Source organism: Bubalus bubalis, chromosome 17 (genome assembly GCF_019923935.1).
Source record: "Bubalus bubalis isolate 160015118507 breed Murrah chromosome 17, NDDB_SH_1, whole genome shotgun sequence".
NCBI lineage: Eukaryota > Metazoa > Chordata > Mammalia > Artiodactyla > Bovidae > Bubalus > Bubalus bubalis.
The window spans coordinates 27,279,392-27,294,345 of record NC_059173.1 but is presented as its reverse complement, the minus strand read 5'-3'; the positions used below and the strand labels follow the sequence as shown (position 1 = coordinate 27,294,345).

General features: G+C 42.2%; 1 protein-coding gene across 6 annotated transcripts in view; it reads right to left on the bottom strand.

The window, feature by feature from the left end:
* The window catches only part of LOC102397015 (splicing factor SWAP), an 80,414-nt gene that overhangs the window by 4,346 nt on the left and 61,114 nt on the right, over positions 1 to 14,954 (bottom strand). For 3 of the 6 annotated variants that reach the window (XM_006045514.4, XM_006045512.4, XM_006045516.4), the window contains 2 exons: positions 11,104 to 11,259; positions 9,747 to 9,872 (listed from right to left, as the gene is read on the bottom strand). In XM_006045514.4, coding sequence (XP_006045576.3) covers positions 9,747 to 9,872; positions 11,104 to 11,259 — 282 coding nt within the window. Of the gene's footprint in view, positions 1 to 9,745; positions 9,873 to 11,103; positions 11,260 to 13,092; positions 13,201 to 14,954 lie in introns of those variants that run through there. The other 3 variants (XM_025267845.3, XR_003104280.3, XM_006045513.4) reach the window with 3 other exon arrangements.

Below are 14,954 nucleotides of genomic sequence, written 5' to 3'. Positions count from 1 at the left end.
TAACACACATTTCTTGCTTTATGTTTTTTTTTGCTAATGACATTACTTGCTGTTTATATTTATTTTAGAAATGATGTGAGATAAAGAGCAAATTTGAGCGATTTTCTTATTAGAGTTAAAAATGGGTCATAAAGCATCAGAGACAACTCACAACATCAGCAATGCATTTAGCCCAGGAACTGCTAACCAAAGCACAGTGCAGTGGTAATTCAAAAAGTTTTGCAAAGGAGAGGAGAGCCTTGAAGATGAGGAGTGCAGTGGGCGGCCGTTGGAAGCTGGCAACAACCAACTGAGAGGATCACTGAAGCTGATCCTCTTACAACTACCCGAGAAGCTGCCAAAGAACTCAGTGTCGACCATTCTACAGTCTTCTGGCATTTGAAGCAAATTGGAAAGGTGATAAAGCTTGTTAAACAGGTGTCTCATGAGCTGACAGCAAGTCAAAAAAAACTGTCCTTTTGAAGTGCCATCTTCCCTTATTGTACACAACAACAATGAACCATTTCTTAATTGGACTGTGACATGCCACAAAAAGTGGATTTTATACAACAAGTGGCGACAACCAGCTCAGTGGCTGGACCAAGAAGAAGCTCCAAAGCACTTCTCAAAGCCAAACCTGCACCAAAAAAAAGTCATAGTCACTGTTTGGTGGTCTGCTGCTAGTCTGATCCACTACAGCTTTTTGAATCCTGGTGAAAACCATGACATCTGAGAAGTATGCTCAGCAAATGGACGGGATGCACTGAAAACTGCAACACCTGCAGCCGGCACTGGTCAACAGAACGGGCCCGGTTCACCTGCACTACACCCGGCCGCACGCTGCGAGCCAGCGCTTCAAAAGTTGAACAAATTGGGCTACGAAGTTCTGCCTCATCCACCATATTCACCTGACCTCTTGCCAAGTGATTACCACTTCTTCAAGCATCTCAACAACTTTTTGCAGGGAACATGCTTCTGCAACCAGCAGGACGCAGAAAATGCTTTCCAAGAGCTGGTCGAATCCCGAAGCACAGATTTTTATGCTATAGGAAGAGACAAACTTATTTCTCATTGGCAAAAGAATGTGTTGATTGTAATGGTTCCTACTTTGATTATATGCTGTATGAATCTGCCTTCATACAGTTTAGGCTTTCTCCTGTTAACCGATACCTGAGTTGTTGCCAATTTTGGCAATTACGAATCTCAAGTGGGCATTTGCGGGCAAATGTTTATGGGGAGTGGACACCTGGGACTAGCAGAGTTGGGCCATGGAGCAGTATATGTGGAACCCTGTAAGAAACCGCCAAACTGTTTCCCAAGTGCTGTACCACCCTGCCCCCGCCCTGCAGCTACGTCTCAGGATTACGGCTGCTCACACGCTTGTCGACACTTGCTACGTTAATACCGGGCTTGCTTATTTCCGGCTATTCCTGTCAGTGTAAAGAGCATTGCATTGTGGTTTTAATCTGCATTTCACTAACAGATGACTAATGAAGCTAAGCATCTTTTTATACCCTATCTTCACTGGCTATTTAAATATATTATTTTTCTCATGCACAGTATTTATTAGTTGTTTATTTATCAAGAGAAACTATTCCGTAGCCCAGATATTCATGGTTCATACTTTAGGAACACAGATTAAGTGACTAACTACCACAGAACTCAACCCAAAGAAATCCTTTACATTCCCAAATCACTCTGCACTCTGAAAGACACCAGCCTTCCTCATCTCCTCCAGATCTTTTATGGAATCACAATTTGTGTAGGAAACCGCATATGCCTTCTTTCCTGATTCACCCACAGCAAACTTAAGAGAAAAACTCAACTCCCAGGCACACAGTAAATGCTCCAGCAATATCAAGTCGCAGATGCTTGACCAGAAGGCTGTGCATCCAAGCGCCCATCAGAGAACTGGAAGCCATGGTAGTTTTTCTCCCTGACAGCTCAACAACAACGTCCTTCCAGACTGATGGAGATGAGGACCTTAAATATATTCTGTCATGAAACATCTTTTCAGGCAGTCTGCCCCTTTTCTATGGGGTTGTCTTTTTGGTATTGACACAGGCCTTTGTCAAAGATACACACTGCAAATATTTCTCCCCATCTGGGGCCTGTCAATGCAGTTTCTTAACTGTGCCTTTTGAATGAAATTTTTAATTTCAATGAAGTCAAATTTATAATCTTTTCTTCTTATGGTGGAATTTTCTATATCCTCAAGATTCTCTGTCACTTCATTAAATGTATTCTCCTTATTTTCTTAAAAAAAAAAAAAAAAACCAAACAACAACACACAGAATGGTTTCAGTTTTCACATTTAGGTCTGTGATACATCTTAAGTTAAACTTGGTATATGGGGTACAGGTCACTGTTCTTCCATTTTGATATCCAGTTATTCAAGCAAATTTTGTTGAAAAGACTTTCCTCACTGCACTGTTTTGGCTCTTTACCTCTTAAAGGTGTACAGTACATACTGTCTGATTGATGAAGCTTTCTAGTAAGTCTTGAATTCGTAGTAAAAGTCCTCCAATTTAGCTTTCAAAGTTTTTTTTCTTTTCTTTTCTAATTTTCCTTTTGTTTGTGGCTGCGCCGGGTCTTTGTTGCCACATGCGGGCTTTTCTCTACTTGGGCGAGCAGGGGCTACTCTCTCGTGGAGGAGCAGGCTTGTGGCTTCTCTTGTTGTGGAGCATGGGCTCTAGAGCGTGAGCTTCAGCAGCTGTGGCTCGTGGAGTTAGTGGCCCTGTGGCATGTGGGATCTTCCTGGACCAGGGGTTGAACCCGTGACTCTGGCAATGGCAGTAGGACTCTCAACCACTGGACTACCAGGGAAGTCCTCAAGGTTGTTCTGACTGCTAGTCAGTTTGCCAATACCTACAAGAAGCCCATGAGAGCTTTGATTGGGACTGTATTGGATCTACAGGTCAATTTGTGAAGAGCATCTGACTAATACCGACCCTTCCAATCCATGAATACGGAGTTTCTCTCCATTTCTTTAAGTTTCCTAAACATTTTCTCTGAAATGTTTTATGGTTTTTCATTGTAGAAAGATCTTACATGTTTCCTTCCACTAATCCATATGTAGTTTGCTTTTCTGATACTGTTATGGATGGTATTGCTTTTAACTTCATTTTTTAATTGTTTTATGCTGCTGCTGCTAAGTTGCTTCAGTCACGTCCGACCCTGTGCGACCCCATTGGTGGCATCCCAGGGATGGCAGCCCACCAGGCTCCCCCGTCCCCGGGATTCTCCAGGCAAGAACACTGGAGTGGGTTGCCATTTCCTTCTCCGATGCATGAAAGTTCAGTGAAAGTGAAGTCGGTCAGTTGTGTCCGACTCTTAGCGACCCCATGGATTGCAGGCCACCGGGCTCCTCCGTTCATGGGATTTTCCAGACAAGAGTACTGAAGTGGGGTGCCATTGCCTTCTCCGTGTTTTATGCTAGTATACAGAAATAAGAGGTTCCTTAAGATTTTACATAATTATGTAAGAAGATAGTTTTACATTTTCCTTTGCAATCTTTATGCCTTCTATTTCTTTTTCTTGCCTTACTGTCATGGCTATGAATTCTATTACACAGCAGACACCCTGGCCTTGTCTCTAATCTCAGAGGAAGGCACTAGGAAGTGTGATGTTAGTTGCAGATTTTTCAAAGATGCCCTTCATGAATTCCCTGGTGGTCCAGTGGTTAGGACACCACCTTTTCACTGTCGAGGGCCAGGGTTCAATCCCTGGTTAGGGAACTAAGTTCCCGAAAGCTGCTGGGTGCAGGAAAAAATAAAATCGGATGGAAAAGATTTCCTTCTATTCCTGCTTTTGCCAAAAATACCGCCCCCCCACCTCCATTTTTCTTTTTAATGAATGGGTGATCAACTGTGTCAAATACTTTTTTCTGCATCCATTGAGATGTTGTATGATTCTCTTCATTTATTTTGTCAACACTGTGAATTACAACGACTGGTTTTTGAATGTTAAAGAACTCGGCAGTTCTGAGACAAATCCCATTTGGTCCCGATGTATTAGTTATTATCCTTTTAGTAAACTGCTACACTCAAATCAGCTAACATTTTGTTAAGAATGTTTGCACTTATTTTCCTGAGAATATTAGTTCATGACTACATCTACACCCCCTGACAAAACACACTCCACACCACACAGATGTGCACACACCTGGCCATCTGCTTCAGGGTGGGCTCATGAAGTGTTCTCTCTTCTGTTTCCTTTGAAGTGTCTATAAAACTGGCGTTCTTCTTTTTCTTGAATGTTTGTTAGACTCTACTGATAGAAGTCATCTGGGCCTGAGTTTTTCGGAAGTTTTAAATTATAAATGAAATCCCTTTAGCAGGTATGGAACTATTTAGACTTTCCATTTCTTCTGTTGTCCATTTGTAGTTTGTTTCTTTCAAGGAAATTTGTCCATTTCACCTAAATTGTTAAGTTTATTGGCATGGTATTTATTTCCTTATTATTCTTTTAATATCTACTGCGTCTTTCATTCTTGATCAATCTAAAAACAGATTAATCAATTAAAAAAATCATTTTCAAAGAACCATCATTTGGTTTTACTATTTTCCTCTGTGAGTCTGTTTTCTGTTTTGTTGATTTCTGATCTTACTTTTATTACTTCCTTGCTTCTACTTACTTTTGGTTTAGTTTGTTCTTTTTTCTAGCTTAAGACAGAAGATTAGATCACATTTTTTAGACTTTGCTCTTTTTTTAATATAAACATTTAAAGCTAGTAACTTCTTTCTGAGCACAACTGCACCCCACAGACTTGAGTGTCACATTTTCATTATTATTCATTTCAAACTATTTTCTACTTTCTCTTGTAATTTCTTCTTTGACCTATGGGTAATTTTCAAATATGTTAATTTTCAAATATTTGGGATCTTTCCAGATATCCTTTTACAGATTTTTATACTTAAAGTCGGCCTTCCTAGGTGGTGCTAGTAGTAAAGAACCCGCCTGCCATGCAGGGACATAAGAGACGCAGGTTCAATCCCTGGGTTGGGAAGATCCCCTGAAAGAGAACATGGAGACCCAATCCAGTATTCTTGGCTGGAGAATCCCATGGACAGAGGAGCCTGGAGGGCTGCAGTCCATGGGGTTGCACAGAGTCGGACACGACTGAGCAACTTAGCACGCACACACACTTAGTCACGTGGTCGGAAGACACACTCTGTGTTATCTGAACCTCTTGTTATCTGAACGTACTGGCACTAATTCAGTGGTACAGAGAATGGTCTAGCTTGGTGACTGACCCGAGCACGTCACGACGCACACGTCATGAGAGTGTACACGCTTCACTGCAGAGCGTAGTGTTTAGGTGGTTAATGCTGCTGTTCACATTTGCTGCATCTGTACTGTTATACTGCCTGCCTTTTTTCCCTTTAATTCTTTCAGTTTCTGTTTCAAGTATTTTAAAGATTTTATTCAACGCTCACATTTAAAACATTATGTGCTCATGAAGAACTGATCCCTTCATCATTATGAAAAGGCCTTCTTAATTTCTAGCACCACTACTTCAAGTCTATGTGGTCTCCTATTAAAACAGCCATATCGCCTTTCTTATTAGCCCTGTATGGTGTATCTTTTTTCAGTCTTTTAGATCTCAAAGTCTTTGTGTATTTCAAGTGTCCCTTAAGCAGCTTAGTATTAGGTTTCGCACTTTAATGTAGTCTAAATTTCTGCCTTTTAACTAGAGCTTTTAGTCTACTTACATTTAATGTAATTATTTGTACAGATGGTGTTAACAATCCCTTTTGCCTTCCAGTTGTCTATTTGTTCTTTTCCCTTCCCCTCCCCACTTTTCTGCTTTCTTTTGCATTAATAAAGCATTTTAATGTTCTCTTTAACAGTCTCTATTAGAGTTTTAGCCTTTCTTAATTGGTTGCTCTACGGAATTATGATATACAACCTTTAACAGTCATAGTCTACACTGAATTAATAACATCTCATGTATGATGTAACCCATTCCAGTGTTCTTGCCTGGAGAATCCCAGGGATGGCGGGGCCTGGTGGGCTGCTGTCTATGGGGTCGCACCGAGTTGGACACGACTGAAGCAACTTAGCAGCAGCAGCATGTATGATTTAAGAACTGTAGAACAGCAGTATATTCCCATTCACTCGATAAACATTTACTGATGTGCTCAGAGCAGTGCTGAGCTGGAGGAATTCAGTGCTAACCACCCCCTCCCCAATCAATCACTATTTACTGTTATAAAGTAATGGGGACTTCCTGTTGGAGTATATGGTAATATGATTTGGCTAAACATTTTCATGAATTTTACTTTAAAAAATATTCACTCTGCCCAAATTTAGATTTCTAAACACTCACTAAAAGGAACCATGATTCCTAGGAGAAATGACTGACCCCAGGTCCGAGGTAGGGGAAGCACCAGCTAAACCTAGACTATCTTGGGTCAAAAGTGACAAAGTGCTCAAGGAACAATGGGGTCAAATGTGAGACAATGTCACCATCAAATGGAATGGCAATGGATTATTATGCAACCAATATAAAACAAATTCCCCAAACCCCAATCCACAATGATACTAAACAAAGGGTGGGGTGTCTTTAGAGAAAAAACGAGGAGAAAGCCGATGGCAGCAGACATTCACACTGTGCAGCGCCGCCCACAGACTACCTGCCAGTTCAACGAGGAAAAGGCAAAAGCAAGTGCAACCTTAACCAAGCCATCAAACTCAGAGTCGCCAGTAACGGGGCAAAGGGACACGTGTGCATCTGTGTGACACCGTGGGGGCCACACAGCACCATTTATACAGTATACAGTACTCTTGCCCCAGATACTTAACAGCAACACAGCCAAGAGGACAAAGAAAGACAAACCCAGAGTGTGGGGTCTTCAATGACCTGGACTGGCCTGGACTCGTGTAAGTCATGAAATACACACATAGAAAGGTGGGAGGGAGGGAGAGGAAAAGAGAGGAAAGCAAATGTCGGAAAAACATTAACAGTGAATTGAGCTACAAGCTTCACGCAGATGGCTGTTCACTGTACTATTTCTAAATAAATTAAAAACTTTCTGGTAAGTTAAAATTAAAAAAAAAAAAAAAGTCAGCGAAAGAAGCATTGCGTTCAATGATCAGCTTGTAGGAATAATCCTTCAAATCTGGGAGGAGGCACTTTCCCCTCAGTTGGGGGACCTGATGGGATTAGTCACCCTGACTTGGTGCATAATTAGATACCTGCTACTGTGCTGAAGCAGAGACCCCCTTCTCCACCCCAGCAGCTACTCTGAGTAGAAGGACAGAGGGAACAGCCTGACTGTTGGGTTTATATAATTTGCCCGCTAAAAAAACATATTCTGGACCTAGAGACAACTCTAGGTTTGTCATAGCTTTTCTTCTAAGGAGCAAGCGTCTTTTAATTTCATGGCTGCAGTCACTTATCTGCAGTGATTCTGGAGCCCAGGAAAAGAAAGTCTGTCACTGTTTCCATTGTTTCCCCATCTATTTGCCATGAGGTGATGACAAACCTAGATAGATTAAAAAGCAGAGACATTACTTTGCTGACAAAGGTCTGTCTAGTCACAGCTATGGTTTTCCCAGTAGTGACGTATGGATGTGAGAGTTGGATGATAAAGAAAGCTGAGTGCCAAAGAATTGATGCTTTTGAACTGTGGTGTTGGAGAAGACTCTTGAGAGTCCCTTGGACTGCAAGGAGATCAAACCAGTCCATCCTAAAGCAAATCAGTCCTGAATATTCATTGGAAGGACTGATGCTGAAGCTTCAATACTTTGGCCACCTGATGCGAAGAACTGACTCATTAGAAAAGACCCTGATGCTGGGAAAGATTGAAGGCAGGAGGAGAAGGGGACGACAGAGAATGAGATGGTTGGATAGCATCACCGACTCGATGGATCTGAGTTTTAGCAAGGTCCAGGAGTTGGTGATGGACAGGGAAGCCTGGTGTGCTACAGTTCATGGGGTGGCAAAGAGTCAGACGTGACCGAGTGACTGAACTGAACTGGGAGACAACTCAGTTTATAATCACCACCATGAAATCGACCAGTAATCATGCACATGTTCAACTCTTCTGGGTTCCCCCTGAATCCACCACTGCCCACAGACCCTCAGAGTCAGGTCACAGGATTAATCCCATCCACCAGGGCAGGGCAGCTGGGCCCTGTAGTGGGATGAATCTTGACTTCTTTTGTCTGACTTAAAGTTCCAATGATAACACAAGCTCCGATGAATCCTAATATAATTACCATAGTCTGAAGTGATAGCTCTTTTAATGCAAGGGCTAATTTTGAGGGTAAAGCAAGAACTCTTGTTAGGAGAGATTTTCGGCTACAAGGAATTAATTTTAGACCATGCCCTTTACATATACCAAGGGTGATAATAAATTTCAAATGTCAATTACTTGCATAAGGAATAAAATTTAAAATGGACTTCACTTTTCAACATGTTATCCTGGAACAGTCACGTACGCTTAGTGAGGGATTTCTAAGGCACAAAATGAAATTTATAAACAGACGGAATGAGCCTGTACATGAAGCCTTCGCTGAAATATATTAGCTTCACAGCTCCTTTCTGATTTTTCTGTTTTTTCTGTTTTAAGAAAATGAGATGACATTTTATGATTTAATGAACGATCACATAACTAGCCAGACTGCAGGAACATTATTTGGCTAGCAATGCCTTTTAGAACTCTTCCTGTTAAGGGCAGGGCTGATGGAGGCGGGTCTCTGAGGCAGGTTTGCGTGATGGTTGGGTTCATTTGCCCAAGAATGGCCGACACCTGAAATTCAGATCTGTCCTCTGGAAGGCTCCAGAAGGTTCTGGAACTCTGGATGTCCTGACACACACACAAACACTAAGCAGCATAGCCTCATGCAATCTGAGACTACGATGGGCAACAATGGCATCCTGCCTGTTTCTGGACACCTCAGTCGCTGGGACAGCAATACTCCTGTCCACCTACAACAGCTGGGCCCTGCTTAATTCCAGAGCCAGGGCACAAAAAACAACAAGCCTCATTTCTGGGGCAAATGGAAATACAGAAGCCAAGTGACTTAAAGTATTCCAGTGGCATAACCCACACTGGACGGGATGGTCTCCAGATGGCAATGCTTAGCTGAGAGGGAAACGCCCACTGGTCCACCAGCCACCAGCCCTGCTCCTGACTTGGATTCTCTGTCTTCTCAAGTCAGTGGTGGTACTGGGGTCTCTGGTGGCAGAGGTCAGCCCTAGAGCTCTCTCCCTGGGAGCGAGAGCGGGGGCCCTGGCTTGCTGAGTGTCAGAGGCCCAGACCAGGGGCGGCGGTGATGTGGGAACCTGGCTCCCTCACCCTCCTCAACAGACAGGTCTCTTCCAGTGGTCAAGGGGTCAGAGGACGGACCCTGTCCCTGCTCTCAGGCCCACTCCTGGGAGCCGAAGCTGGGGCCTGGTCCTGAGCAGCAGGGACCTACTTGAGACTTGAACTTCTGATTTTCCTTGTCACTCATCCCTACTGTCCTTTCCCTTCTTGACAGGTAGAGGATAAGGTGCTGTGTGTGGGGGGTCCAGAGGAGCACCTAGACTTGGGGAAAATGGAGGCCCCACGACCCACTGCAAAGACAGATGGTCCCTGGCTCTAGCATGGCAAGTTCCCCTCTGCCTGTGAGAGTTCCAGAGCAGTGGAAACGCTGCCAGGATGACTCAGGAGCAAAGTAACTGCTTCCCTGGTTCCCGACAGCTCTGTGCTGTGGATGTGGAAGCCCCACCTTCCCAGTACAGGTCCCACGTCTGCGAAAGCTCGGTTGCCTACCTGGACCGGGTCCGCTTCCTGCTGACTCCAGGGCTGTTACTCATCCGGTAGGCGGTGGGGACGCTCCTGTCCTCCCGTCGTCTCTCGGGGGAGTGCGCTCGTCTTCGAGGGGACCGGGACCGGGACCTGGGCAGAGGAAGGTGGGAGTTTCAGTCCTCTGTGTGTGGGGGCAGGGGAGCACCTCCACCACTGAGGTGGCGGCCAGCCCTGGCCTGTCCTCTGAGGCCCGCCCCCAGCCTCCCTACTCTGCCGACCCAGAACGGGATCCAGGCTCAGGGGCAGAGTGCTTGTCACGCCAGTGCTCAACTTCTAACCGGGGCACAACTCATGCTGAGGCTGGAGCCATGTGCTCTTGGCCAGCAGCGGCCAGCTCCCCGACTGGGCGTCTCCCTGCGGGTCTTGGTGGACGCGGGCCTGGTGCTGCTCTTCCTCCCTCTTGCCTTTGCCCTAAAAAGTTCAGCTCACTGATATTTCTATCAAAATTAGGGACGGAAAGGCATTGAGACTCTAGTGAGTTTTTCTACTTGTTCTGAATACTGGCAAGAGGAAGAAACTAAACAGAATAAAGTTAGAAGGTGACTTGAAATTTCTCCTGTGTGCACTCATCTTATGGGCTCTTAGCATGAAGAACAGGCTGCAGGCCCACTGGCAGGAAGCCTAAACCTTCAATCCAATTCAGACCATGCCATTCCCGTGAAAATTTCGGCTAAATCATTTGTTTCTGAGATTTCTAATGTTTTACTCTCCCCTTTCCTGTGCCTGGAAAAGGACTATTCTATTCATGCAGTGTCCCACAGACACCAGCACATAGAGCTCCAACTCCAGACCCTCACCTGTGGGGTCAGGTCCTTAAGAAGAGACCTTTAATAATGGGGTTAGGACTCTTATTTAAGTTTTTTGTCCATTCAGTGAAAATACTATTTTGGGGAAATCTGAAATAAGCAGATATCTGAGCAAAAAAAAAAAAACAAAAACCCAAAACCAAAACAATTTATTTCTGTTCTGTTTCTATGACAACACACTCAAAACCAATGTAAAGAAGAGATGTTTTGATTTTGTCATCTAAAAATATTCTACACTGAATCATTCCAGTTACAACCAAACCTCCCAAACAACACACATGGTTGTTGCAAAGATCAGCCTGTAATCACATTCCACCCTCTGTGTCATGGAGAAAACCCTGAGTCATTCCTGAAAAAACACCACAACCACAGAATGAACCTGCTCCGGGATCAACTCCCCTTGACTCTGGGGCTCCTCCCACACAACTGCTTCTCAGCTTATACAGCGGTTTTGATTTTCCAGACCTTTCCTAAGATTTAAGTAACAGATTACAAAGGTGAGGTCAGTCAGACACCTTGACATTTTACCAGGTTTCCCCTCAAAAGAGCTCCAGGAGGCAAATCTGCTCGTGGTCGAAGCTGCCTGATAACTGTCCCGCTCTGCTGCTGCTGCCACTGCCGAGCTGCTCTGACAAGGCTCCGTGCTCAGTGTCCCTGGGGAGGCTGTGGGTCTGTGATATGGAGGTACACACTTCACATTCAGAATAAAATGTGCTGAGCTGGGCAGCACTAGAACCCTGAAAAAGGGCTCTGCTTAATCAAAACTATCGCACCTATGGAACGCTCAGACGCAGAATTCTACAATAAACTCAATAATCAGGAAAATGGATTAGTTTTTAATGTTTGCAAATTCGTAACTTTGAAATACAATACCATTTAGCGGTGGCTATGAGTATTAGATTTCTTTAAAGTGAAGAGGCTGTTACCAGTAGATTTCAAGTTATCTGGGAAAAAAGCCCATCTCAGAATTATGGGCCGTGAGCTATGCCAGATAACGCTTGGGTTTTATTTTGATTAAAGAAGCTCTAATGTTTTTATTCTATTAAGTAGGCTCTTAATATTGCTACCACGACACAGTTCAAGAAACAGGAATTCCATTCTTTCCTTAAATCATCTGTATAACGTGACCAGAGGCCTTCTTATAGAGATGCAATAGTCTGAATTCAAAAAACTTCAAGCATAATGCAACTTGGATATTTTTTTCTTAAATAATAATAACAGTTTGTTGTCAAATAAAAGCATAAGGAAACCTTTTGTCTGAATGATGAGATATTTATAAATAGCTGCTTCTACCAGCGTTTAACCACGTCTGCGACCCACTTCTTCACTCCTGTTACTTCACTGCTCACAGGTCCTCATGGAACCCAACGAGTGTCACTGGTGCCCTGGCAGCAAGGATCTGGCACCAACTGGCTTGAATAACCAAGAGGATCCCAGGTTTTACTTCTTTTAGCTTTTGAACTGTGGACCCAACTTCACTCACAAATCCTTCCTCCTCTCCTGAGGGGCTAGTGTCTCCACAGCTTTTCTCCCCAACACTATTATCAATGGCTGTGGCCCGTCTGGGGTTACGACTCACTTCCTGGAAACCAGCATGTGAACTGTCTCCTTGTGGGAACATCAGTGGCCCCACGTTCCTTCAAAGATCAGGATCAGGAGATAAGCCACTCACTCAGTGACTAGATATGCAGTTTATCAGGGGAAGAAGTGAGGAATTACAAATTTCAAACTAAAATATGACCCCAATTTGGTCCACCTGAGTTCTTTTTGAACATTATATGTAACTGTTATAAAAGCCACGTTAACCTCCAGCCTCTCCTTGAGTGAAAGCCCTGAGGGAACTTTACTTCAGGAAGTGACACAAGGGCCCATTATCCTCCACAGAGAACACCCCAAAATGTGGGGGTGCAGAGTTCTACCTAGAAACCTCCCCTTAGACACAAACTAACCAATGAAATGACACCACAGGTGATCTTATTAAAAGCTTTACAAATAAATTGAATTTCAAGCTTTAGTCTCATTGAGTTTAGTTTTAAAATACCTAAACTGTTAAAACTGGATTTTAATTTTAGGCAGTAAATTGCATGAGTACATCTTTATCCCATTAAGATATAAAACCTAATGTGATATAAAAGTAGAAAACAACAGAGAAAGAAGTCTTATACTTTAATCAATGTTGATTTAAAAGACACTAAATACTGCCTTGCGGTAATCACTGTGCTTTCTGAGAAGCAACAGACTGATTTCCAAAACTAAAGATTTTTCTATGACTAATTCACCTTTGGAGAGCCCGAGTCATCAATAATTTAGACATATTTGATAAATGGGACTTCAACCACACAAGCATTAATATATTAACATAAAAATTACTTATGATAGTAAAGCTTTTTAATCTTAACTTTCTACATTTTACATAGGACTTTAGTAATTTAATATACAAAAGAAAATATATTTCAACTGTACCATCCTACCCCAAGCAGAAATATTAACAAAAGTCATTTTACTTGAAGCTGGCAGTAGTCTTTTTAAAACAATCGATTAAATTGTGTCAGGCCCAAGAAACAGTCTGATATATCCTATGTAGACATTATGTCTGTAATGGGTTATTCTATCTGAAAAGACAGTTAAAGAAATAATTATGATAGTTATCATTAGCAACCTCAATATTTTGGTTAAAACTTAATTTTTTTCTTTTACATTTCAAACAATTCATATTACCAAGAACACCAACCTCCCTCATTTCATAACTGCTGCATTCGAAATTCAGTTGGGTCCCTAGAAATTATTAATGTGAGCTTGGATTAAGAAAGCAGGTCTATAACCAGCTTAGAAAAATATATAGTTTTATCAGATAAAACTCACTCTTCTCAGAAATAAGAGCTGAGGCAGGATCCTACTTGGTGAAGGTAACTTATGTCCCTGGGACCCAGAGACCAACCACAGGACAGCTGGGCTCCTCCATACATCCAATCAGACCTGAAACCCACTTCAGCGCCCTGAGCTCAGAGGTGGTCTGATTTCAAGCAGCATCACTGTCACATACAAGCTTTCAAGGCAAAACTTCCTGGACAAATACTTTGAAGGTTCTGTTTTCTAATATTATTTTTAAAAAACAATTTATAATAAGTTGCACTTTGCCTTGATACTTTATTTAAGCTGTAAAATCAAACACCAAAGATCTGCTGATTTAACTAAAGTCAGCTGATTTAACTAAAATTAACTGAAAGTATCATATAGAGATTACTGTGTGTGTGTGTGTCTTAGTTGCTTAGTAATGTCCGACTCTTTGGGACCCCATGGACTGTAGCCTGCCAGGCTCTTTTGTCAATGGAATTCTCCAGGCAAGAATACTGGAGTGGGTCGCCATTTCCTTCTTCATAGATACTACTGAGATTTTTTTATAAGTTTGAGAATTATGAGAATACTCAGCTCTCTTTACACATAAAATACTTTGTTGGTAAAATTAAGGTAAAATTGTCGGCCTGCTATCACAGAACTCATGTTAACCATTTTTTAATCTTTTTCTTTAACTGAAAATTGTACACTAAGGACTAGGATTTTGCTTCTTGCACTTGTCAGCACTGAATGTATGAAAACAATATAAAATACACTTGCATATAAAATATGTAAGTCTAAACAATATAAAATACACTTGCATATAAAATATGTAAGCCTATTCTAAAATAAAAGCTATTTTAAAAATACTAACATAATATACACAATGACTTACTCTACTATAGATAGTCAATAAAAACCATGGAAATCCTAGAGAGCTGAAATTCCAAGTATTTCATGAACACTTCTAGTTCTGAACAGACCAACCTGGGGAAAAGTCTGTGGCCATTAGGTCTGACCAGATGGGTTCACCTAAGAACCAGACACCCACACCTACTGTTTGTGCTCAGTATGCACCACGAAAACCAACTCATTTCTTACATAAGAAGCGATCTAAGGAGCCCTGAGCATTATCAGGCCCCTAAAAGGGATTTAGGAGTAGATTATAATTTCTTCTCTTTGAGCCCTGAAATAAATGAAATCTATGAAGGATTTTACTGAGTATGGTTATTATTCATAGGGCTTATACAGGTCTATTTACTTCCACTATATTATAAGAAATTTTTTCAAATAAGAAACCCTAGTTTTGATATATACATACAAGTTCCTGAGGACTTTCAAAAATTGGAAATATGTCAGCAAAGTTGTTCATTTAATTAAACAACAAGGTGTGTGTGTGTGTGAGAGAGAGAGGGAGGGAGAAGGAGAGAGAGGGAGAGCAAGGGATAGAACATCTAAAGAACTAGCAAAAATGCAGAGCCAAAGATCAAATTTATTTATCGTGGAGGTAAACCTAATTTCATTGTAGACA